The sequence below is a fragment of the Enoplosus armatus genome, chromosome 16, assembly GCF_043641665.1.
Source record: "Enoplosus armatus isolate fEnoArm2 chromosome 16, fEnoArm2.hap1, whole genome shotgun sequence".
Lineage (NCBI taxonomy): Eukaryota > Metazoa > Chordata > Actinopteri > Centrarchiformes > Enoplosidae > Enoplosus > Enoplosus armatus.
The window spans coordinates 20,248,892-20,275,653 of NC_092195.1; the positions used below are offsets into that span (position 1 = coordinate 20,248,892).

General features: G+C 43.6%; 1 protein-coding gene across 1 annotated transcript; it reads right to left on the reverse strand.

The window, feature by feature from the left end:
* Positions 1-26,762, reverse strand: chd4a (chromodomain helicase DNA binding protein 4a). Its single transcript, XM_070922253.1, has 41 exons — positions 26,608-26,762; positions 25,935-26,091; positions 23,078-23,187; positions 22,340-22,582; positions 18,669-18,787; positions 18,062-18,327; positions 17,649-17,779; positions 17,404-17,542; positions 16,173-16,342; positions 15,348-15,581; positions 14,460-14,663; positions 14,124-14,332; positions 13,518-13,649; positions 13,322-13,421; positions 12,802-12,993; positions 11,612-11,812; positions 11,371-11,508; positions 11,107-11,228; positions 10,263-10,436; positions 9,960-10,101; positions 9,623-9,754; positions 9,309-9,426; positions 9,035-9,159; positions 8,662-8,754; positions 8,179-8,317; positions 7,904-8,073; positions 7,506-7,695; positions 6,363-6,452; positions 5,826-5,917; positions 5,561-5,694; positions 5,147-5,291; positions 4,681-4,834; positions 4,455-4,567; positions 4,062-4,350; positions 3,756-3,821; positions 3,420-3,596; positions 2,879-2,987; positions 2,615-2,747; positions 1,960-2,155; positions 1,276-1,451; positions 1-328 (listed from the first exon to the last, which is right to left on the reverse strand). Exons 2-41 carry the CDS (start codon positions 25,993-25,995, stop codon positions 314-316), a joined length of 5,943 nt encoding a protein of 1,980 aa, XP_070778354.1. The 5' UTR covers positions 25,996-26,091; positions 26,608-26,762; the 3' UTR covers positions 1-313.

The following is a 26,762-nucleotide window of genomic DNA, read 5'->3' on the forward strand; positions in this document are numbered from 1 at the left end:
TTTCTTTATTACATTTTTTTATTTAGGTCCCAAAAAACCATCATAATAACATTATATCAATAATATTAATACAGAAATTGAAAAAAGGAGGAAAAAAAAAATAAAATAGCTTTTCTGTCCACAGCCTCAAACTTGGGTGTCAGGAAGGGATTCGATCCTCCAGAAAAACTCTGTAAAGTCTGTTTGGGGTGGGGGGGGGGGGCTGGGCGTGGCTTCAAGCTCGAGCACGCTGTCCGTCATTCTGCTGTGCACCAATCAGGAATGTCGAGGTGAGGCAGGGGGTGGTTTTCGAGGTAAAGAGCAGAGTTTCAGTCTACTGCTGCGACATCTGAAGGAAGAAAACGGAAAGAAGAACGTTACTTTGATTTGCTCTCTTCACTGTTTTTAATTTATACATTTTAAAGGAACAGTTGCCCACTTTGGATTATTGGTTTTCTTGCCGAGAGTTAGACAAGAATATCAATCAGTCTCATATCGGTCCAGTAAATATAAAAAGGTGATAGCCAGCAGCCGTTAGCTTAGCACAAGGTCTGGAAACAGGGTTAACAGCTTCAGACTAAATCTGCCAACCAGAACCAGCTAACCAATCAACACACTGGCTGGCCTATACAGATGACCAAATGAGATGTTGTTAATCCTTCTAGTCTTTATGCTAAGCTAAGCTAAGCATCGCCATCTTTACTGTACAGACATGACAGTGGCATCACTTGCTGGATGTTCGATGAGAAGAGTAAGTAAATGAGTTTTGTGTTATAGTTTTGAGAAAATACTGAATACTTTTATTTTAGCTCTTTATTAATGTGGGAAAAAAAAGAGATTTGAGCAAAGTTTTCCTTTCAAAAAGGACAAAACTGTCAAAGACAAGTTCCAATCAGAGTCAGAAACTAATGTTTTTCTGTAGGAAAAAAAAAGCATAAACTCTTTATTATTTACATGAGACGCTGGTCCGTCGAGCTTTGATACCAGATGTTTAACTTGTGGAGTGAAAAGCCTCCTGATACGTTTCCTGCAGGAAGCTTCCTGATGAACCTGTTAGCTGAATCTATTTCTGGACATGTGATAATAACTCCACTTCCTGTCTGTGTTAACTGCCCTCAGCTGCACCGTTACTCATATCCAGGCAGACTGTGTGTGTGTGCAGACTATTGACTGGTTGGGAAATCAAATAAAAAAGAACCTGAATCAACTTCATAAACCATCTACAAGTGATGAATAATAATGTAACTCAGCTACTTATTAAAGGGATTCTTTAGTTTTCAGTGTTCGGCTCTGTACCTGTTGTGTCTGTGCCTGTGTCTGTGTCTCGGGGCCTCGGCTCGCCAGCCGGCTCAGGATGTTCCTCTCGGACATCTGGAGTCGCACGGCAACCGGTGGTATCCGGGCGATGGTTGCCGGGAGGCGGGTGACATCCGCCTTCATGTCGCTCAGCAGCTCCTCCAACTGCTTCAGCACTGAGGGAGAAAGAAAGAGAGAGAGAGAGAGATGAGGAACTATAGTCGCTCGCTTCATTAAGTTCAGGGTTTATTTTAACGCTTTAGATGTGCCCTCCAGGTTTTCATGCTCTGATCTCATTGTGTTTTTATCAACTTAAATTCATATTATTTGCAGCAGCGGCGTGGTGATAAAATTACCATATTTATTACTTTGGCATTTTGCACTCAACAGAACATAAAAACTACAGAGAAGAATGAGTCTTAATAATAATAATAATGATTACAAAAGTTGTAATGAATGAGTTAACACTAGGAAACAAAAGTAAGAATTTATCACATTATATTCATAGTCAGGAGAGAAAAGCATCTCTTAAAGCTTTGAACACGTCATGGAAACTCAATCATTCAGAGGAAACTGAGAAGAGGCCGTAATTTAAACCAAAGCCTCAATCATACGGCCGACAGGGCAAATTCAAATATTTAAAAAGTGGAAAATACGAACGTGCGAGTTGAGATTCGGTCTCACCTTTGTGCAGGACGGCGTTGGCCGGTTTGTTCCCGGACATGGACTCCTTGCTGAGGTGCTGGTGGGACTCGGCCAGACACTCCACCTCGCTGAAGCGGGTGTTGAGGGCCATGGAGGGGTGGGAGGGGTCCTCTGACATGTTGAGGTAGGCGGCGCGACGCAGCTGCTCCTCGATCACCAGCGCCTGCTCCAACAGCTGGAGGGGGGAGAGAGGGAGGTCAGCATCACCGAAGAATTAACTTAACCACCACTAAACGTCTTCGTCTGTCTGCTGTCAAAACAGATTTTCATCTTAAATGTTAAAAGTCATTTCCTGCTTCAAGAGGAAACCGTTTGCTGTATTTACAGTAAGAGGAGGTCCACTTGCAGAGAGGTCAGATAAACACAAAATACTTAACTAATAAAAATGAAGATGCAAATGAGCTGATGTGCTTCACTTTTAAAATGACAATTTTCATCCAATTATTTTCATTTTGTTCAATTCATTTTCATTCACGTATTAAAATACAAAATAAATAAAGAAGATGAAATAATAAACGTAAAGAATGAAAGAGCTGCAGCGAAAGGAGGAGAAGAACCAGGAAAACCTAATAATTATTAACTGTTTTCTGTTCAGCGTTCGTGTCTTTCTCTCCATCTATGAAAGTAAACCTACCTTGAACCTCCTGGCGAGGAACTTGTTCTTGATTTCCAGGAAGTTGCCTCGGTTCATCTCTCCCTTAAAAGGCTCGTTGAGGATGGCGAACTTCACATCGTTCTGGATGTCCTGCCAGCGGGCGTAACCGTGTCTGCAGGGCGCCGAGGTCAAGGGGAACAACTGCTTCCAGTGGACAAAGACTGACCTCTGAACAACAACTCCCCATTACAACCACCCCCCCCAGAGAGATCTGTGAGCCAATCACAAGTGGGAAAAGGATACTGTATGATGCCAGCCAGCAGCCAGTAGTCATGACGACGGTGCCAGATCTCATTGGTTTTCTTGGTAACCGTGGCAGCACGCTCCTCGTTCTGCCACAGAGAGTGAAGCTCTGAGAGAGGAAGATAAGAAAGATATTAATGATATTAATAAGAAAATAAAAACTTTAAAACTACGGTAAATTCTCAAATAGTGGGCGGGGCCAGCAGCGGGTACCAGGCCTTTATTTGAAGCCGACAGGGCTGCCTCTAATATACGCCTAATTCCCCGTTTCCACTCATATTTTAGTATGTACGTTTCAGTATCTCCCGTCTGCCTCGTTGACTTTTTGTTACTGCATTATGCTGTTAACACAAACACTTCTTTTCAAATTAAAAGCCCTTTCCAGTGGGCAGAATCCTCTCATCTCCAACAAGGCTTTTATTTTCAAACACCCCCGGGGGCCATTATTTGACTACCAGCTTTTAATTAAGAAAAGGCAGTATTTGTGTATTTGTATGTGTGTGTGTGTGTGTGTGTGTGGTGTTTGAGTGTGTTTGCGTACCTGTGAATCCCCCGTCAGCGATGTTGAACATGAATCTGCTCTTGGCCTTCTTCTTCTCCTCACTGGCTGCTCCGGCCGTGGCAGCGCTGGCCGAGGCGGCGCTCTCCTTGCTGCCGTCTCCGTTCTGCAGTTTGGTCGCCTCCTCCGGCTTCGGAGCCTCCTTCTCCTCCTTCAGATCTGCAGCAGGAGCGGGAGAGGAGACACCATTACAGACTAGACGACGGGCATGAAGCAAAGGGGGAATATATCCCACAAGGAATATGACAAAAACATTACTGTTATTTTCCTGGTTATTACGGTTACTGTCCTGTGTGAAAGAAAAAGAGGATTTGGTACCTTTCTTTTCATCTGCAGGAGGAGTGGTGTCCATCTTTTCCGTCTTTTCTTCTTTTTTCTCTTCCGCTGTAAAACAGAGAGAAGGAATATTAATGGAGATATTTAAGACAGCCATGACTTTAAAGATCATACCAACATGAGAAAAGACATGGCGTCACACTTTAAACACTTACAGTCAAACATAAAGCAACTGCATTCAAGTTTGTGTCAGAGACCAGAAAGTCAAGCAGGAGATTTCCACACAAAACATAAAACAGAGAACAGAACATCTTAAATAAATGAAAAATCCTGAGCCAACAGTTTTACCTTTGACCTCAGAGTCCTCAGGTTTGACCTCTGACCCCTCCGTCTTGGCCTCTGTAGGCGACTTGGTTTCCTCTCCTCCCTCTGGACTCTTCTTCTCGCTCTCTGCCTCCTTCTCTTTGTCACCCTCTTTCTCCTTCTCCTTCTCCCCCTCCCCCTCCCCCTCCTTCTCTTTAACGCTCTCCGTTTCTCCGTTGCTCGGTTTGTCCGTCTCCATCGGCTCCTCCCCGTTCTTCTTGTTCTCCTGCTCCGCCGGCGGACTCTTCTCGTCGTCGTCCGGGATGGCGATCACCTGGAGGAGACGAGGGGGAAGTTCAATTTGTGACACACCCATACATGTGGAGAATCCAAAGATCCTACTTTTATTCACGTCACTCAAACACATCGCGGCTTTACCTCGTTGCTGGCCTTTGCGGGCTCTTTGCCGTTCTTCTCCGCCTCGCCCTCTTTCTTCACCTCCTTCTCTGCGTCCTTCGCTGCCTCGTCAGGCTTTGAGGAGGAGTCGTCGACTATAACGACAAACAGGTTTGTTCATCGTTCATTGTTTTAATGTATAACTGGCTGGGAAAGTCACTGTAATGCACCGAAGCCCGAGCAGAGTGTGTGTTTGTGTGTGCGTTACCTGGAGCAGGTGTGTTGGGCTGTGTGTCGGCGGGGGTGCCGGTGGACGGGGTTTTTCCAGGGGAGTCGGGCTGAGCTGCGGCCTTCTTGCTCTCCTCCAGCTCGGCCATCCAGGGCATCGACCACTGACCGTTCACATGCTCGAACTCCTGAACCTGAAAACATGGAGGGCACGCAGTCAGCATGAGGCGGACCCCCACCTCTCAGCATGTCGCAGACTTTCTACAACACCAGGGCTGCAAATAGTGTTTATTTTCACTAACGATTCATTTCACAAATACATTCTGATCAATTAATGACCAGATGACGCTTGTTTGTGGTTCAAGATGAAAATACACCATCTGAGTCGACCGTTTAAATAATGGGCCATTTTTATTCACGTCTTTGATCAAAGACATGAAAAGACTTTATTAGCTCATTTCTCTCTTGTTGTAACAAGCAAAAGTAAAAGTAACTGCGTTCATTACCTTCTTCCGAATAAGTGACATAACACCGATACGGGTGAGGACGTGTTGCCGTGACAACCCTTCTCTGGGGACGCCGTCTGCGAAGGTCTCGGCCCCGTCAGCTCCGGGTTCACAGAGGTGACGCATAAACAGAGAGACGTAGGCCCTGAGAGGAAGAGAGAGCAGGAGGGGGTGAATGAAGAGAGGTGCAAAAACACTGCTGGGTCTGTTTCATGTAATATATCTTATCTACGCACATTCATTTAAGTTTAATAAACAAAAAAAGATGTCAAAAACAGATCACGAATGGTATCAAAAACAAAAAATAAGCAGAATAAGAACAAGAGAAACAAAGACAGGCTCCACATTAAGGAAATATTCAACCACTTCTTTTCAGAGTTCATATATTGTTGGAGACAAAGTGACGTTTCTTACTTGAACTCTTTCTCAGATTTCCCTCGCAGGTCTCGGACCAGCCACTGGGTGGTGAAGGCATCTTGGGGAGGCATCCCGTAACGCATCACTGCATTCAGGAAGGCCTTCCTCTGCCGAGAGTTGAAACCCAACACCTGGGAAACACAAAAGGTCAGGCTTCGTTTACAGAAACAACATACGACGATGCTTTTGAAGCACAGGCATCCAAAGCAGCAGTCTGACAGAGGGACAACAAACGATCCCACAGGAGAGCTGAGCCGCTCACCTCGATGTTGCCTCCCACCCTGGCCAGCAGGGGGGGCAGCGGTTTGTCTTTGTCGTTCCTCAGGCCCTTCCTGTTCGGCCTGCGAGAGTTGGCTGCAGAGAGGAAACAGGTGTGGTGATTATACAGGTAATAACAGGCGCCCTGCAGGGGGGCAGGTGTGCTGCATTTATTACTTTTCTATATAAACATGTGATACAACTGCTCCTGTGTCTTTTACTGGACCGGTAACCTGTGCGTTTATTGTATTTACCGTTTATTAGAAGTATCAACACACTATTTCCTATAGTCGTCTAATTATATCCTGTATATACACAGACGTGGCGTCACTGTGATACATTCAGACACATAAACATAATATCATTAACTAATTTACGATCACGAGGTCGGAGCTACTTAATGACAGCAGAGGCTGCTAAATAAACCAATGCATGTTTAATACATTAAGTGCAGAATACTTTAGAGGTAGCACATCTTAAACATTAGCTTACCATCAATATTGTCCGATGTTCTATATCTATATCAAATAATGGTTCTTACCTTCTGTTCGCTCATCAAAGTCCTCGTCTCCCTCCTCAGATGCCACAGAGTAATCCGATTGGCCGTCAGACTGGTCATCCTGCCAATCAGCTTTGAGACAAAAACAAAGGCCAGATTTTTAATCCACAGTCCAATAAGACTCTAGCTCCCTCTCCTTTTTCAGTTGTTTCACAACCACCTCCGTCACATTTCACGTCAACAACAGAGTACAACACAGTGACTGAACACAAGACACACATCTTCTGCTGCCGTCATGAAGTTGTGTCATGACCTTGACTTCCTGTTTACGCGCATGAACACTTAAGTCTCTGCTGTCGTGTCGTAAATAGTCGTCTTCCTCACAGTCTTATTCTGTGACTCAAAGTGTGTGTGTGTGTGTGTGTGGCTCCGACATTTCCCTCCTGCTGCTAAGATCATGGACGTCCTGTGCTGTGCATCATGGGTAATGTAGACTCACTATTCGCGAGGCGACATTGTGAATTTGGGGAATACTGTACAAACTTCCTGATGTGACTGTAGTTTAGTGATTCAAGAACCCTAAAGACTACCAAAGAGTTACCACGACTACAAACCTCTGAGCTGAAAGTTCCTCCTGTTATGAAACTAGAGGTCGGAATCAAACCTCAAAACATGTTGAGTACAAAACACATCCGTAGCACAGAGCACTGAAAGCTCTCAGGTCCCGTTGGCTCCGAATGCCTCAACAAATTCTGGAGGTTTTCACTTCTTTACTTATTATTCTGATTGGATATTTTGTGGTTCAAGTTTAGACTGTTTCATTCAGGCAGTTCCTGCAGAGCTGCTTGTGTCAGAAGATAATGAACTCGGAGGAATTTAAGAAGTTTGCCTCCATCTGTTCAATGAAAAGGTTTTCATAGACAAACATGCCCTCAAAGTAGAATCTCAAAGAATCTCAGCATTGTACAGAAACTTGAGTATCACATTGGCACCGGTTTTAAAGTGCAACATGATGTAGTGCAGTAAAAGGTCAGTGACTGGCGAATCCCTGGAAGGTTGAACGTACATTCACAAGTCTCTCAGGATAAGGATGGTGTCCTGTATGCAGTCTTTTCTTGTCACAAAGCATTTTCACATTTTTAAAACCAGATTCAGAATGCTTGTAGTGATTTAAAAGTAGATTACCTCTCCTCTTACCTCTGTCTTCTTGAGAGCCGTCGTTGTAGTTGACCTGCTTGCGGATACGTTTGCCTTTGCCCAGGTTGCGGGCCAGATCCTCCTGCTGCTGCTCGTAATGGTGACGCAGCAGCTTCTCCCAGTAGTCCGGATCCACGCTCTCCTCCTGCTTGATGATCTCCCGCTGCACCTCCTCCTCCTGCGCCAAGGAGAAAAGATGGAGAAACATGGTGAGGGTTGGAGGGTCGAGACCAGCGTCACAAGTGAGGTCAGGCAAAGTTTACGAACTTAAGAAAACTTCATGTAATTAGAGCCTGAAACTTAAATATAACAGCAGCATTGTTACTGTCACTCATAAGAAAAGAGCCCTTCAGGATGCCACTGCACGTCACTCCACAGACACTCACCTCCTCCTCCTCGTCTTTGACCACATATTGAGCCACCTTGAAGGAGCTCAGGTACTCGTTCATGCTCTGCAGCTCCGTGTCGTCTGTGGCGTCCTGGTTCCTGTCCAGCAGACGGTCGATGGCCTTGTCGTCGTAGTGAATGATGCTGCTGTCCTCCTCCTTGTTCTCACCTGAACACACGAACGTCAGTTAAAATACCTCACGTCTTCATGCGTCTCTAAATGCGTCCATTGAGGCTCTCTGTCCCCGCATATCTGCACTGTTTAAACTCTCACCTTCTCCCTCATCCTTGAAGAGCTGCTCTGTTCCAAACTTGAGGATGTCGTCCAGCTCCTGTTTTGACATGGAGCCCGTCTTGGATCCGAGACCAGGTCGGACCACCAAGTGAGTCAGCATCATTTTTTTCTTGGCAACCTGGAGAGAGGAGGAAAGATGGAGGGAGCACAGAAGAAAGAGAGCAATTTGTTAATACGCCAAAAAATTAAAAATGCGTTCTTTCTCTAATGTTGCTTTTTAATCAGCTATACAAACTGGTTTTTATGTGTATCTAAAGGACAGAAGTTTCTAGGGCTTTGAAACCTCTTGCAGTAAAATTAGAAAGTGTAAAAAAAGAAAAAAAGGACCACAACTTCGGCTCCAAATGTATTGTTCCTCTTTGGTAGTCACAAGTAGCCAGATTTAAGCGTCTGTTTAGCAACACTTGTTTGACAGAAGACATTAGTTGTTGGGTTTGTGTGTGTTGCACCTGTCCTGTTTACCTGAGTGATCCTCTCCTCCACAGAGGCCTTGGTGACGAAGCGGTAGATCATCACCTTCTTGTTCTGACCGATACGATGAGCTCTGCTGAAGGCCTGGACACAGAGGTGGAGCAGTTATGAACGGCTAAGATAAAGATCTTCACAACATTTGCTCAACATGCTAAATAAAAAAGGTGTTTCTAGAACATTTCAGTTAACGTCAGAGTGAAATAAAACCAACTTAAAAAAAAAAAACAACTAAAATGAACAATAAACAGAGAGAAAGTCTCAGACTATTGTTCAACATATTTGTGTCATCAACATTTCAACCAAATATCACTCTTCACTATAAAAACGAGTAGAAATCGATGGAGTAGCATTGATCCTGCTGTACCTGGATGTCGTTGTGGGGGTTCCAGTCAGAGTCGTAGATGATGACAGTGTCGGCCGTGGCCAGGTTGATACCCAGACCTCCGGCCCTCGTTGACAGCAGGAAGGCAAACTGCTGGGCGCCAGGAGCTGAGGGGAAGAATCGAGGAAGAAAAGGTCACTTTACAGCTTCCATATCAGTGACCTGGAACTTTAGTCACAGCAGATCAAGTAAAAAGGTCATTCAAAACAAATTCACTTTACATTGAGAAGTTTGAATTGTGTGCTCTCAGTCTCACCGTTGAAGCGATCAATAGCTTCCTGCCTCATCCCTCCAGTGATCCCTCCGTCAATCCTCTCGTACTTGTAGCCCTCGTTCTCCAGGAAGTCTTCGAGCAAGTCCAACATCTTGGTCATCTGCAGCAAAACACAGAGGAGACGGTTCGTTAGGAAATGAGATTTCTGGCTGTTTAAAAAGGTCCCATGTTACGTTCATTTCAGCTCTATATATTCATAGAAAGAAGTGTTTCTACTCATTTTTCAACCACCTTTTATATTTTAGTTTTCGGACTTCGAGCTGGTCAGCAGTCGAGTCGTCTCTCTGGACTCTTACCTGAGAGAAGATGAGCACTCGGTGTCCTCCATCCTTCAGCTTCCTCATCATCTTCTGCAGTAACAGCAGTTTCCCAGCAGCCTTTGTGAGAGCGCTGCCATCGTACATCCCGTTGGGCATCTTTGGAGCTTCCTGTTTGGAGTGACCAATCAAACATTTAGCTTTTAAAAAAGGAACACTTCCTGCAACAACAATCTGCCCCAATTAAACCTCAAAGATCTAAAATCTAAAAAAATCTGAAATATTCAGTCTTGATTTCATGAATTCAACAGTCTGCCCTGAAATATAATCTAAGCTTCTTAACATTTACTCTCTAAAACAAATGTTAGGGTCTTACAATAGCAGCCGCGGGGAAGAGGTAGGGGTGGTTGCAGCATTTCTTGAGGTCCATAACGACGTTGAGCAGAGAAACCTGGTTTCCTCCTCCTTTGGTGTTCAGAGCCTCGAAGTTTTTCGTCAAGATGAATTTGTAGTACTTCCTGTAAACAGACGATACACACATTTACCCTCTTCTTTTTAAGCTGCCTTGTTTTGAAACTTCTCCATTTGTAAATGGTCTGATCTTTGTGCGGTATCAACGTCGTCTAAAAACAAAAACGTCCCCAGCCCTCGCAGCCCTCATTCCCTCCTCCCGACTCACTTCTGCATGGGGCTGAGCTCCACTCTGACGATGAGCTCGGTCTTGGAGGGCATGTGTTTGAAGACGTCGGCCTTCAGCCTCCTGAGCATGTGCGGACCCAGCATGTCGTGCAGCTTCTTGATCTGGTCCTCCTTTGCGATGTCGGCGAACTCCTCGAGGAAGATCTCCAGTTTACTGCAAACAGACAGGCAGACAGACAGGTGAGATGTTGCTGCTCAACAGTACAGTCACACTGCTGAGACGCCAGCTGCTGCTGTTTTCCATAATTTGCCCCTTGTTTCATGCTGCTGATTTAAAAAACAAACATTAGTCATCAACATTAAACCTCTTGAGCTTCAGAAACAAATTGTTTCCTGACATTTGAAGACTAAACAGTGCAGTGATGTTTGTTACAAAATGAGCAGAGTGAATGTTTTTACAGTCTGTTTGATGGAATATTTTAAACATTCACAAACTTCTTTATCCAATTTAAACATTTCCTTAAAACCCTCAAAAGTTGCTTTAAATTTGTTTTTGTTATGGGATATTTTTAAGACTCCAGGCCTCTTCAGTATTCAAATAGAACAATTTAAGAAAAACATACATGTGCAAACTGTGAGACATAGCTTTGTTGTAACCACTGCCGTATATGAATGATTAGAAACAAAGTCACATGAAGTATAACAGCTACTAATTCTGCAAGTTCATTAGCATTAGACTTCAGTGCCTGAAAAATAACAACAACAGGTACATGGCTCGCTAAATGAAACAACAAGAGCAAAACCTTCCCCTTCACTACTGATCCACACATCATGACTTTACACCTGGAGGAAAAGTGCTTGCTGTGCCGACAACAGAATCTTACCTGAACCTCTCAGGTGTGAGGAAGTTGAGCAGGTGGAAAAGCTCCTCCAGGTTGTTCTGCAGAGGAGTTCCAGTCAGCAGCAGTTTGTGCTGCAGAGGGTAGTTGTTCAACACCCGGAAAAACTACAGCAGGGGAAACAAAGATCAACAGGTTCAGTTAAACCTCAGTAACAGCTGTCTGCACGTTTTAGTCCAGTGGTCCGCGAGAAAAAACTGTTTCTACGATCTGAATCACCACTGTGTGTGTTTACATGTGTGTCCGTACCTTGGACTGGTTGTTTTTCAGTCTGTGGGCCTCGTCCACCACCAGGCAGGCCCAGTCTATGGAGCCAAGGATCGCCATGTCGATGGTGATCAACTCGTAGGAGGTCAGCAGGACGTGGAACTTGATCGACGAGTCTTTCTGTTGGAGCACATCAACACAAAACATGTTCAAACTGAGACTTTTCTATGTCTATTAAATGCATTTGTTTTAAGAGTCTTCATTCACTACCGCCTCCTCTCACCTTCATCCTGGAGGCCTTCTTCCCTCCTCGGATGGCGTTGTCCTCGAAAGAGAACTCGTTCTCTCGGATGACGGCTCTGCTGTCTTTGTCTCCGACGTAGGTCACCACGTACATGTCGGGGGCCCACATCTCAAACTCTCTCTCCCAGTTGATGATGGTGGAGAGTGGGGCGCTAACCAGGAAGGGCCCCTTAGAGTGGCCCTGGAGGTGGAGAGAGGAAGTCAGACGTCTGTCTGGTCAAGTGGTCAAGTTTCGCAACCAAGTCTGTGTTTGTTTCCCGTTTCAAACTAAACATGTTAAACTTTCAGGTTAGGATTTCTACTAGGGCTACACCTAACTAATTAATGAGACTAGTATCTTCTTGGTTAATTGATTATTTATATTTAATAGTAAAAAAAACAAACATAATTTGCCCCATGCACAAGTCGACCTTTTCAAAATTGCTATTTATATCCGTCCATCAGTCCAAAACCCAAAAATATTCAATTTACTATGACAGAAGAAAGCTGCAAATGCATCAGAGATGTCGCAATCAGTACATTTATCAATTTCACCGCATAAACAAACATCCTGATACTGTTTCATGAAGTCAAGTAATTTGTAACTCAACATCTCCCTTAGTTCTGAACTTGACTACATCTAAAAAAAAAATGTATATAAAACAAAACATCGTAGAGACAAAGGTAAATTAATATTGGTTTCAAAATAAATCATCAAATGAAGTTTAAAAAGCAAAAAGAGCTCCTGCTGCTCTGGCAGGAAGTGTATTCTGGCCTCCCACCTTTAGGTGGCAGCAGCCACACACATGATCAGTGTCTGAACGTTTAATGCTCGAGATTTAACTTAATGTCGTCAGATTTCACCTGACGTACACAAAATGGCTGGATGGCTCCTGGCCAATAGGACGACAGCTACATGCAGGAAGGCTCAACTATTACTGCTGAGCCAACATTGTATTAAAAAAAGGTCAAATTAATTCGTTTTAAACTAAATATGAAACAAATTTAATAAAAGATCATGAAGAGCACAAACTTAAAAGTCAAAACACGCTTCAACTTTATGTACTGAGCTCATGTTTCCAACAAACCGGTTAAGAAGAAGCAGATCCAAAGCATTTTACCACAAAAACAGTTTCAGGGTGTGCGGCCCGACGACAGACTAACATAACTCAGTATCTCACAGCCACCCACCTCCTTATAGAGGGAGTACAGGAAGACGGCGGTCTGGACCGTCTTTCCCAAACCCATCTCGTCAGCCAGGATGGTGTCGGTGCCCTGAGCCCAGGAGAACCGCAACCAGTTGAGACCCTCTAGCTGGTAAGGGTGCAGCGTCCCCCCCGTGCTGTCCAGGTACTCCGGCTGACGTTCGAACTTTATAGTCGGCTGGGAACAGAAAAGTGAGAGGGGACAGATTTGTAAGTTACATGAAGACAAGTCGTGAGAAAAGTCACTTGGAAAAATAAAAATTGTTAAGATCTAAAATGCAAAGGCTACAATTAATTCATTAATTCAGCCACTGAACAAGTGTTGTGGGACACTTTGCATTTAAGAACTGCTAATCCAACAGAAAAGTCCTCAGTTTGGGTTTATAGGTGAGTTTCAGAGTCTCGTGGACTCCAACCAGAAAAGAGACAGTTCTCGAGGTGAATGTCAAAATCTTTGGTGGAAAAGGAGGTAGGCAAAATTTGAAATATCAATACTGTGGACTTACATCTACCACAGGGTTCTCAGGGGGTCTGTCGGGCCGCTTCACTCTTCCTTTCACCTTGATCTTCTTCCCGGGTTTCCCCTCCTCTCCCATCATCAGCTCTCTGAAACAAACATACACAGTGAGTAAAGCAGCACGTGTTGGTTGAGAGTGTATGTCATCGTGTATCCGTACGCATGGTCCTGTGTCTGTAGCTTACCTGTGGTTCCAGTACTGAACCTTGTAGGGTTCAAACTCGGGGACGTCCATGTCCTCGGCCTCCCAGGTCGCCTGGTCGTACTGCAGCTCTCTCCACTTGATCAGGTAGTGGACGTTATTCTTCCTGTCCACACTGGAAAACAAAGCAAAGAGAAGGAAACGCTTATTTTCATGTTGGGCAGATGATTCACTCCAGAGCAGTAAAGCGTGACACCAATATCTAAAATATTATATCTCAAGTTGGGTGATTATGTAATAAAAACATTTTAATCACTAGTAAAATCTGGCCGGGGGGACAGGCCGAAGTCAAGAGACTATCCTCCTTAAATAAATAATACAATTAAAGACAGAACAGAAAAATCAGATTGAGTGGTGCATCTTCCCAGGGGAACATCTTACAAGCAGAAAGACTTTAGATGTTATGAATAAAAGAAATGTCATTATGATAAAGATCCTGAAGCTGTTTTATTTTGATTGGGCTCTTACTTTGTGGTAAAATAACGTGGCTTCATATGAAAGCAGCTGAATTATGCTTTTTTAAATTAGAGTTGTAGCATCAAAGCTCATCTGTAAGACTGTGTGTGTGTGTGTGTGTGTTTGTGCTGACCTGTGGTTGAGGATGCGGTGGATCATCAGCCACTCCATCTTGATTCCAAAGCGGAGGTATTTCTCCTCCAGCTGTGCATACATGGGGTTCTTGCTCTTCCTCTTAACGCTCTTGTCCTCCTCTCCATCGCCGAAGTCAATGGGCGGCGGCTCATCCATGTCGTTCTTCCTCTGGTAGTTTCTGAACATCACCTGGCAATGGAGCTCAAGCTAGAGGGGAGAACGAGGAGGGAGGTTAGAGAAAACCTTTCTCATCATGCAAACGAAACAGGGTCAAATACAGTGTGTGTGTGTGTCTGTGTGTGTGTGTGTGTGTGTGTGTGTGTTTTCCACACACCTGGAGCTCTGTGACCCAGGAGCAGTGCCAGTACGACATGTTGGACCACTTGGCGAAGAACTCCCTGTCCGGTCGCCCTGCCAGCGGGGCGGGATCGGGGGCATCGGCCGGAAGGTCTAGAGGGCGGGGGACTGGTGTGGGGGCAGGAGCGTCGCCCCACCGCCATGTCAGGATCTTCTGGACCTTCCCCTTCATGGGTGGACACTGTAGCGTGAGAAAGACAAAATAAATATTAGTGTTTAACGTTTTTTGCTATTTTCTGACATTTTATAGACAAAGTGATGAATCGAGAAAATATTCTGCAGATTATTTGATGAATGAAAATGAAAATCCTTTCATTGTCATTATCGTTAAACCTGCTGCGTATTTTCTTATTTTTTCATGTGTGACTAAAAGTCTTTTGGCCGTTTTGATAAATCAATTTTCAAAATAGTTGCCAATTAATTTTCTGTTGATCGACTAATTGAAAAAAACTCAACTAATTGTTAGTTGCAGCTCTGATTTTCTCTCCATAATATTCCAGGGTTTCCATGACTAAAACATTCGTCTCTAAAGTCATCAAAGCTGTTTAGTTACTGTTGAGTCAAAGTTGTGGTGGATGATATCTAATGTGCCTTATGTTTCTCCGGTTACAGAGAGAATCTCTTAATGTACCTCTGCTTTGGTCTCTTGACTTAGAATGAAACCAGTACTGTTTTTAAACCACTAATCAGGCCATGCTGACCTAAACATCCTCCTGGATCAATAAAATACCTTTTCCAATCAAGCAGCGGGCAGAAAGACCAAAAATATCCACTGTGTCAATGAATAAACTTTGCCAGGTCCTGCGAGCCAGCTGTCACTCCTCTGACAGGTCCGACTTTGCATCAATCACTGTTGGCGACTCACCGTGCAGCGGGGGCAGATCCACTCTCCGTTGGGGATCTCTGGGAGCGGCGGGTTGAGGCAGTGGATGTGGTAGGACGAGGGGCACGAGTCGCAGCAGAGGAGCTCTCCTCCGTCTTTACACACCCTGCAGAACTCCATGTGGTGGTCGTCTTCTTCCATCTCTCCAGTATCACCGTTGTCCTCTTCGCCTTCTGAGCCCTCCTCCCTGGCCTCCCACTGGATGCCCTCTTTCTCCTGGAAACAGGGGGGTCAGAAAGGACAAATTCATGTATAAGCAGCATGTTTACACACTAGCCGAGATTTATCTATCTATCTCACTCTTAAGACACAAATTTAATTTCATGTTCTGTTTAACTGAAAAGAATCTGAAGCCATTCAACCATCTGACAAGAACCATAGTGGCTGCTGAACCCCCCTTGTGAGTGCTGGCTAGTAGTTTGATGACTGTAGTCAGCTTGCAACAATAAAGCCCCTCAGTTTTATGTCAAGAAAAGTGTAAAATTCTCCCCATAAACTTCTCAAACTACTCCTGCAGCATAATGCACCTCTCCATCTGTAGGCTCAGTATATTCCAAACTAATGATGTGTTGCTAAATACGACAGGTCTTAGGAAATCGACATGTCTTACACACAATGACATTTCAAACAACATTAGACACAATGCAAGAAGTCAACCACGAGCTTTGAGAAAATAAGTTGTACTATGAAGTCTCAGATGACTCTTGGATGAATTTGTCGAGTGTTTGGATTATACTGCAGCCCAGTTGTGATAAGTCTCTTTTTGCCGTGACTTGCCATCGGCTAGTGTGTAAACATGCTGCTTACACAGTGTGGGCAGCTCCAGGTGCCCTCGGGGGCTTTCTCCATGTCGGGGTCCAGGCAGACCATGTGGTACGCTCTGGGACAGGTGTCACACAGGATGATCTCTCCACCCTGCTGGCAAACCTCACAGTAGTCCTGGTGGTCCGTCTCATAGCCGTCCCCGTCCTCTGCTTCTAATTTAAAGAGAAAACACTTTTACCTCCCAACATCTCACATTTAACCGACACACAGGATGTGATACTTGTTGTGATCCAGGCAGCATTCATGACATTCTGCTGTGTGTTACGTTGTTTGTCAGAGGAAAACCCACTTGGTGAGTCATTTCTTCCCCTCGAGAGCACATTTCCTCAAAAACACCAACAGACAAATGAAGGTTTTCTTTGAAAATATGAATATCCATTTTGGAGGGTGAAACTGATCTTTAATGCTCCTCAATATTTGCTAAGACGTCGCTGAATAGTTTTTACTGCAGGGCTAAATAAATGGCCACAATGACCGGTTTTATATTTTGTCAGAAGTTGCAGCATTTCTTAACAATGTGTGACATTTGGGAAAGAAACAATATACTGCGTGTGTGTGTGCATTTTGGCAGATTTCAAGGGCTTAACGTTCAGCATCTAAACCTAACCTTTCACCTCAAGTCCTCGGAGACTAAACAAAAACACCACAACTAAAATTACTTAACAACTAAAAGATTTCCACACCGAAGCAGCTGTGAGGTCTTGTTGACCTCTTTCAGTTGCCGATCTGTATTCATCCGTGACGTCGTTTGAGCGGTGCTCCGATCTTGTGATAACAGCTACAGAGGATGCGTCAGTAGGCGACAACCCAGACCAAGATGTCGTCCTTCTAAATATACCAAACTCTGCTGACTCAGTCACGGTGACTAATGTGTGTGTGTGTGTGTGTCTGCATACACCTCCTCATGTTGTTGTGCATTCCACAGACTTTTAATGCTTTACTCTGCACACAGTCATTACCATTCACCACTGAGTTTAACCTGTAATCTGCAGGCTCTATCTGCAGCCGTTCACAGCTCAACAGGTAGAGCTGTGACTCTGGCTCTTCAGGTGAAGCATGAAATAACCACAGCAGCGGGTTCAAAAACTACTCTATGCTCAATATAAGAGGAGGGAGAGAAAATAAGGAATAAAAGGAGGATGATGATAAAGAAGACAAAGAAGAAGAGTGGCAGCTACATTTTAGCCCAGTCTCATACAGAGTGCAGACGTACCTTTCTTCTTCTTGGGTTTGCTCTTGGACGGCTTCTTTTTGCTGCGGCTGCTGCGGCTGTTGGATCCCTCTGAGACGGAGACGCTGTTCATGCTGCCGTCCTCGAAGTCACTGTCCACGTCGGGCTCATCCTCCTCGCTCTGTGCAACATGAGAGACAAATGTCTTACATAAAAACACTTTGTTGTACGTGTCTCAACTGTATGTAGGCGCACAAGTGAAGAAGAGGAGGAGAGCCGGATCGTACCGATGAGCGTTTCCGCTTGCTGTTGAAGCCTCCCAGTTTGATTTTGAGAGGAGCCACTTTCTTGGTCTTGGCATTATTCTTCTTCTCCTGTGGTTTAGGTGCTGGTTTTGACTTCTTGCGGGCGTTGGGACCTGCCGACACAAAACAGAAAGGCAGAGGTAAGCCATGCACAGAGCAGAGGAGAATAAGAATAAAACACAGCATGAGATTCAGAAACTGTTTGGTGATTATGTATTAAAAAGGACCAATGGCTATTAGCGCAAGTGATCCTTAAAAAAGCCACTTCCCCTCATAGATATTCCCTCTGACATTCGCTCTTCTAGCAGAAAAATTAGTGATACCTGGTTGTGATATCCAAACCCACTTTATATTCAGGTCCTGTTAGTTCCTTTGACCCTTGCTCCCCACTGTACCTTTGCCTTCCTTTGTCTTGGCCTTGCGTAGCGGCGGTGGAGGGGGCTGCTGAGGCTCTACTGGGGCTGGTGGTGCCACAGCAGCCGGGGCGACCTCCGCCACCATGGTGTCGACAGCGGCCGGTACGTTGGCGGTGGCCAGGGCTGCGTTGGCAGCAGCGGCCCCTCTCAGGGGGTTGTTGGTGCTGAACTCGCGCCACTTGGCGCCCAGAACCATCATCATCTTGGACACGGCGATCTTGGGGTTCTTGGCTGCGATGAGGGGCCTAGAGGAGAGGGAAATAAAAATGAAAAATTCTGTCTGATTCAAGTCGTCATCTTCAGAATGAACCAAACGCAGTGAATATTTAACACATTCGGCTGCAATTCTAGCTCAGTTTTCTTTTCAGAACTGGTTATAAAAGAAGGAAAAAGAACAATAACTAGAGCAACATGGCCAATGTCTCTCCTAGAAAACTATATTAAAGAGCACTATACACTGAAGGCTGTTCATATTTCTTAAGAGATGTGAACAGTTCCCGGGTACCATCTGCCAGTGGTTTTGTTAAATACTGTGGATTTTTTGGCACATTATCAGCCTTGTGTGAGTGCAGTTGTGTGTATCTACCTGACGAATTGGCTGAAAGCCTTGTAGTTGGTCAGAGAGCGGTAGTCTTCCTCAGTGAAGACGTGGTCTATGTCCTCCATGCCCCAGTCATCAAGCAGTTGGGATGACGTCTTCGGCTCCTACAGGAAACAACAATAAGCTTCATTAATATCAGTGGGACACATGAAAATGTAAAGTCAAAGATTTATATAGAAATTAATAAAACTATACAAAATCCACTAAAGAAAAAAAAAAAAAGACTAAAAGGCCGGTACATTTACATTGTACGCTGTGTCCAATGCTGTTACCAATCACACCAGCAGGTAAAACACAAGACTTTAGGATTGACAAGAGTTTTGTTTATGGGTCACTGGAAAACACAGTAAATATACACCCGAAAAAAAAACATGTGACCAATCTATCTGAAACAAATGTACTGCTGACAAAGAGTCACATGGGGAGAAACCTTCACATAACACCACACAGACAGCACAGCAGCTGCAAGATGCAGACTACAGTCTTTAGGAGAGAAAAGGCAATTTACAGTAAATACATCAGAATCTGAAAACACTCACAACCACTTCAACTCAGTAAGTGAAGAGTTATCAATAGTAATCTGTTCAATTGATTAGATGACCAGAGTGTGGAGGAGAACCTGGTTTAGCAGACAACCCCGAACATGTGCAACATGTGCTGTTCTGACCACAATTCAGTAAGTGCTAAAGAGACAACATGATGAAGTGTATTTCTGAACGTTATTCTTCACAACAATTATTTTTGTGGTAAGAAGCTCCTGCTGGGTGATTACAGCATTGACTGATCATGCACTGACGGAGTGACGAACATGTGGGACCAGCTGTGGCTTTTCACTGTGGATCTGCGGCATCAAACTAAACGGCATTTCATGCAGAGTTTTGAAAAAGCATTGCTGTGCCCTTGTGCAGCGCAACAGCCAAATCTTCCACCTCTTACAAAAACACTTTTGTTCCCTCACTGCACGTCAGCAACCGCCATTATATTACATTATTTTACCTCATTATTATGCAGAAATAACAAGAATCTGCGGCATTACACACAACAGAGATTTTTTTTGTTAATTTTGAAATGACTTAATTGTCTCTACCAGACCACACTTGCATGGTTATGAGGTTTAAGTGGCTGGTGAAGATGGTCTGAAAGTAGCAACCAGCAAGCAAATAAATGCCACAAATATTAATATTTGATAAGGCCATTAGGACCTGCCACACTGACCACTTAGTTTTAAAAGATAATTACATTAAATGGCATGCACGTATAGTTACTAATTTAGTGCCAATACAGTTGATTTGTTGGTTTATCAACAAACGGATGACAATTCTGGTAAGTGATTAGAGATTAAAGTAATTTATCAAGTACATTATTCAGCTGGTGGTTCTAGCTTTTCAATTTTTTCAGTTACATGTCATAAATTGAAAGCTTTTTTAGTTTAATCAAAGCACATTAACATTACTTTAGGCTCCGGGAAATTGTGATTGAAATTTGTCGTTACTTTTGTTCTATAAACTAAATGACAATTCAAAGAATTATGGATACGCTCAGTGATGATAAAAACAATCAGTAGTTAAGAGGCCTACAATGTTATCTAAACTTTCACACCTCAAACCTAAAGCAAAGGCTGAAACTCGGGTGGCAACTTTATTTCATTATAGATTCATCTGTCGATTCTTTTCTCGATTAACTGGTCAATTTTCAGAACATAGTGAAAAATCACAATTTCCAAGTGCCCGAGATGTTCAAATTGCTTGTTTTGTATGACTTATAGTCCAAAACACAAACATGTTCAATGTACCATCACAAAAGAAAGAAAAGCAGCAAATCCTCATAATTTAGAAGCTGGAACCACAAAATGTTTCCCCTCGTTGCTTGAAAAATGACTCAAACGATTAACAAAAATAAGTCGTTAATCTAAAGTGATCGTTTCAGCTCTGTATTATTATAAATGCTACACCGCCTGAACTGCCTTTTTCTCTGAATGTCTTATACTACATGTAAATATTTTGGCCGATAAAACCAATATCTTGCCGACTGGAGCTCATTCCATAAAAGTTTAAAGGCCCTGAGCAGGTGAGCGGTAATTTCAGCCGTTACCACTTTGATGCAAACTGCACCACCCTGCACCTTCCTCCTCCTCCACCTGCCTTGCAAAGCTGCTTCCCATTTCGTCGTCTTACAGAACAGACTGCAGACTGGATTGAGGGCGGCTCTGCCAATGAATTAAAATGTGTTTATCTAACCAAAAAGAAAAGGGTCAGTGCAGAGCGGCGCTAGGCGGGGTTACCATGGTAACAGCATATATGCCTTCCACACCCGCCCCAGACACACACACACTTACACACCCCACGCCAGCCACCCCTTGCATAAGTGTCATTAACTACAAGGCCCCCTATTGGCCGCTGGGCTTCGAGTCCACCAGACACAGCTCTTTGTTTAACCATCTCTCATATCACATCTCTGTTTGTCAAACCATGACCGACTCCATTACAGCTACACACTCAATCACAGTTCATCATGGAGCAAAGAAGGGGACGTTACAAAAAACTGATTCCAAAAAAGAAGCAAATTTAGCCGTTAGAAATTGGACAACACCATCGATGCTTAACATTTTAACCCATTTTAACCCATTTACCCCCCCCACACCCGCGCTGCATTCGTGCCATCCCGCCATTGCTTGGTTTGGCAGTTACACGGCACACTAAAAAAAAAAGGACCATACCAGTGGTGCTTTCGCATGTTTTGACCCATTAACTAGCACACTGAATTAGTTTTTTTTTTTTATGCATTTTAGAAATTTGAATGTATTTTTTTTTTCTGACCAGGAGGCATATTGGAGTCCATTCATTTCTGTAATTTCTGTGAATGTATCAGCCAACCCTGAAAACTTGCACAAGTGGTTTTCCTTTGACCCACAGTGACATTTTTGATATGAGGTAATGCGGTGGAAACCTTCCAGTTTAACTTGTGCTTAACCACATTTACATTGACATAAATTAGTTTAAGAGTCTGCAGACTTTCAGTCAACAGGAACAAAAAGCTACACCAACACACCAAATATCTAAAACTGTACATCCTGTATGAGAACGGTCAACAAAAAAAGTTAAGTATACATAAAAACATGCAAACACACTTGGATGTTGCTCTTAAAAAAGGACCACACAAGATTATTCCCACACACAGACTCAAACCTGAGCAGTAATCAAAAACATCACAGCTGCCAATAACTTTACATTAAATAAATACAAAGGGATCCCCTTTTCTTCCTGGTATGAAACTCTTTCCTCTTCACTTCTTATATCATACATCTCTCTTTTTATATGTGGTTGTCATAGTCGGCCATCTGACATGATGAATTTGATTGATTCAGCTTTTGTTGATGAATTGATCAATATTACATATGCTATATTTGGCGAAACCACCAGCTCGAACTGACTGCAATTTATCATTTAACATTAGATTCCACACAATTATGCATGAAACCTTGTTCAAAAGATTTACTCTATTTACAATCCTTGAGTTTCTGGTGTTCAGAGAAGACTTCCTGTCTGATTATGGTGTCAGTCTTTTCAACGCTGAGAAGATAGTGCTGATGTACATGTCGAGAAACTTCACTAAAACATTACTTTTGCCCCTCAAACACCCTGCTTGGTTTTCCTCACCGAGCCATCGTCATCATCATCGTCCTCATCTTCCTCGGGCTCCGGGTCTTTCTTTTTGGAGGTGCTCCTGTCGGCCCCGGCACTGCTCCTCTTCTTCTCTTTGCCGCTGCTGGCTCTCTTCTTCTTTTTGCGTCCTGGAGTGTAGTCGCTGCCCTCACTGTCAGAGCGCTGGGCGGGTACGCCATCTTCCGTCTCCTCCACCCTGCCCACATCCATGGGCTCTGGGGAGCTGATGGGAAGTTCCTGGAACAAGGAGAACAAAGCCAGAAGTCAGCAAACTCCAACCATAAAATAACACATTCGGCAAAGGAAAGATGGAATATGGTTCATTTGATTTTCAAAACGAGAAGTCAGCTTGAAATTTGAAATCAAGGTCTCACCTTTCAACAAGCAAACATGCCATATGCAGACAATGAGGAAAATATCAAGTAAAATGTTCTGCCGCATGAAGGCAGAGAGGCCTTAGCAGGTTTTTTATAGAGCAAAGCATCAAGTATTTTACTTCCCAGCAAATTTGACTGTTTTGCCTACATGAGAAGATTATGTCTGCAGACAGTCCTGCTTTTTACTGTGTGTGAAGCTTAACTAATAGTGTCTGGGTTTTGGGTATTTGTTCCTAGTTTCCATTTAACACATCAGCTGGACATGGGATTAAAAGGTTCTCATATTCTTTTGATATTTAGATTCTGGAGTGTAGCTACAGTCCGTGACTGCACACATAAAACTCTGCATCCTTACCTCTCTGCGCGACCGCCTCTTGCTGCCCTTGCTCTCTCTGCTCTTCTTAGCCTTCTTCTTCTTCTTCACCTTCGGAGTCTCGCTCTCCGAGATCTCCTCCTCTTCATCGTCTACAAAAAAAAAAGAGAAGATATTGCAGGAGGCATTTCATGGTTAAGATACACAGAGGAGAGGCTGTGTGCCAGTGTTCAGTAATGTTATCACACGGCCCAAATACACAGAACCATGACGAGAGCATGCATATCAGCAGACACTTGCATATCCGGCTGTAAACAAAACACAAGCGACGCACTGGTAAATTTTGGCTGTGGTTCAGTTTGTTTACTGAATCAGCCAAATCGGCAGGTAAACAACTGACTGTCATTGAGCAGCCTCTCTCGTGTAAATCTGTGATTCTACTTTTGCTAATTTAGATTTGTGGTGAGGTATTGTTGGCCGTTATGGTTAAATCAGGAAGGCTTTCCATTTAAGATCACAGAATACGAGGATTGATGGGACTTATTCGTATTCATATTCTCCCCATCAGGATGCCACATTTTAACTTTTGCAGTGACCAACTAACTCTTTTCATGGTCAAGGAACAAAGTTTTGTCTTGAGCAGGATAATTATGCCCTCCTATCCCCTGCCAGGCTGCAACCACATTCACCTGATGTCAAAAGATATCAAAGTGGTCCATGATTAGATGGATAGAATAAAAACCATCAGGAGTCATGAGAACCAGGACTAGTAGAGAATAAGCTAGTGGTTTGGGTTACCTCCCCATTTTACAAGTTGCCCTTTGGGGGATGATTCAAATCAGTTTTACTCTAGTGGTTAAAACTGTCTTTAACAACTGATTGGTCATTATGATTTACCACACTACACTCCTGCAGGCCTCATGACAGAGAGGACCTCGTGCCAGAGTTTGGCACTGCCGCAGTGGCTCCAAAGTGGAGTGGCACGGCACTCAGAGCCTATTAATGTAATTCACTATGGTAAAAAGTAAATGGCAAGCTGCCATTAAGATGCACCTGGTAAAGAAGAAGCTTTAATGTGATGAGCTTTTTAGGTCATATAAAGGAGACCAAGCTCTGTGTGTGTGTGTGTGTGTGATTGCACAACTGTAAATTCAAGTGAGAAAACATTAAACACTGTAAAAAGGAATCCAGATCTCACATTGAGGTTTCTTGTAAACAGAGTGATTGTGTTTTCTACTTGGTGCATAGTTAAAATGATCTTAGTCCTTAGACCTACAGTGGGTGTAGGATCATCTAAACCTTAAAAGGCTTTTGGGAAACGGGGCCATGAGCTGCAGGCTTGGTACTTGGACTTGAATCAGCCTTAGGTCACAAAAACAGGTATTTGCAATTTGACTTGGACTTAACTGCTCCAAGACTTGACCTACTTGATATTTGAGCTCTTATAGACTTGACATGACACTTGATAGCAAAAACGCATTCAAGTCTCAAGTGAACGGGTTGAATCTCAGAACAATAGCGCTACAGACAGGCCTTTATTCTCAGCTGTGAAAAAGGTACCATTAACAAATAATGTGTAAACTTAATGGTCAGCACATGGAAAGTACAACTGAAAACTTGTAACTAGAGATGATACAATTATAAATCGATGGAGATATTATTCAAAACAGAAAATTAAATGGCAAACTATTTTTTAGAATCCTTTAATTACTTAAGTTTTTTCCAAACACAAACACTAATCATAGTCTGGTCCCAGCTTCCTCTTTGATACACAGCTTTGCCACTTTTCTCTGTTTTATATCATTGCAAAATTAATATCTTTGGCCCTGAAGATAGATAGTCTTGTGCTCTGGGAAACTGCTCATTATTTTCTCACTATTTATTATAGGACTCTATAATGATTCATTGACAATGAATATAAACGTTAGCAGCAGCTCTTGAGATTTATTCTGAAACTTTTTCAAACCAAGCTTCTACCTGTGTCCATATGTATCCAGGGCAAGTGTCTGACATGAGGTGACGGAAAACAAACATGGACAACCCTTTCATCGCATCGACTTCCTCATAAACTGTCTGTTCAGAACAACAATAACGTGCACTTACATCCGAAAACTGTAAACGATGTCCCACATCTTTTGGCTGGGTTCTGTTTGCACAGTAGTTTATTTATACAGCATCACTTGTCGGATGTATAAACAGTTGGGGCTATTTGATCGATGAAGTGCAGTTTTAAGAGTCGATTTTAGCACGTAAAGCTAACTTGGTGGGACTATTTGTTCTCAATGGTCCCACCATGTACGGCGCGCGTGCTCGTCGGAATTATACAAACTGTAAACAATGCGATCTTCGGCCACACCTGCCTGTGAAAAGTAGCAGCCAGGTATTTAATAAAATAAGACAGGTCTGTAAGACGCTACAGGGGTATTTACTATGCTGTATTATTTTTACTTTTCCCACACTAAAAACCAAGGCGCCGGCCATGAGGAGGGGAATGATTCAGAGCGTCATCCGCCAGCTTCCAAGCTAACTGGCTGCCTCCATCTTGTCATCGACACGTAAAAAATACCGGTAGCGGTGGCTAACGTTAGGCCCCGGGAACATGCCGGTCAGTCGGCGTGACTTCACGACAATGCAACTATCAGCCATGTCGCCTCTGGTTGTCGTTGGGGTAAAACAGAGTGATTTTTATAAAAGGTGATAAACAGCTGCGCAGCCGCGAAAAGAGCAGATTTGCTAATGTTGCCGCTAACGCTAGCTACCCGGTAGTTAGCAGCATTGACGAGCGAGCGCTTTGCTAACGAAACATGATTGATATGAATGTCAAAACACATCTGCTCACGCTAGCCTACAACCAGTGGGAATATTAGCAATTTCAGCTAACAAATGAGCATTGTCTTACCGTGCATTAACCGGTCATCGGGGGCTCCGTAATCATCTCTGTCATCCTCGCTTCCAGACATAGCGGACAACAGAAAACTTTCTATTTAGTTAGCTAACACTTTAGCTAACTAAATAAAGTTATTTGTTTGTAGGATAATCCAGAGTTCTGACCCGGTCTTGAGTCGGTCCAAGTCGTGGTGTGTGTTGTGTAGTTGGGAGAGGGCAGTCGGCCAGGTTTCGACAAGGGAAATAAGAACAAAAAAAGAAAACGGAAGTGAATATTTAGCAGCAAAGAGCATTCAAAACACAACTCCCGGTAAAACACGGAGCAACATAAACACTCACCGCATGGACTTCTTCTTGGACAATAAATCTAACTTTATCTGGTTATTAAGTTGGACCGCTCACAAAGATTAGCACCCTCACTCACTCCATCTCTGCGTTCAGCTGACATGCCATCTTGCCACTATCGTTAGTTTCCGTGCCATTAGCATGCGTGCTAGCCGAGCTTGACCGGCGGCCAGGTTCAGATTTGAGACGAACTACAGAAAACGAGCCGCTCACGGACACTAATACCTAATCATAAAATATCTCAATGCAACAACCCGGTGTCCGAGGCCATCTCACCCCGACCATCCTCCCCTGACTCAAGTAAATTTACAAACAATAAAACCAAAAACTGAGATACTCACAACTTGATTCACACAGCTTCCAAAAACAGGAACTCCGGGCTCAGTTTGTCTATCAATCAATACTTGGGAGCTCTTTTTGTGAAGGTAACGGTATACATACAATTTAAATATATTTCCTTGTTTTTGTGGCAGCGTGTGCGCACGACGCCGTCTCC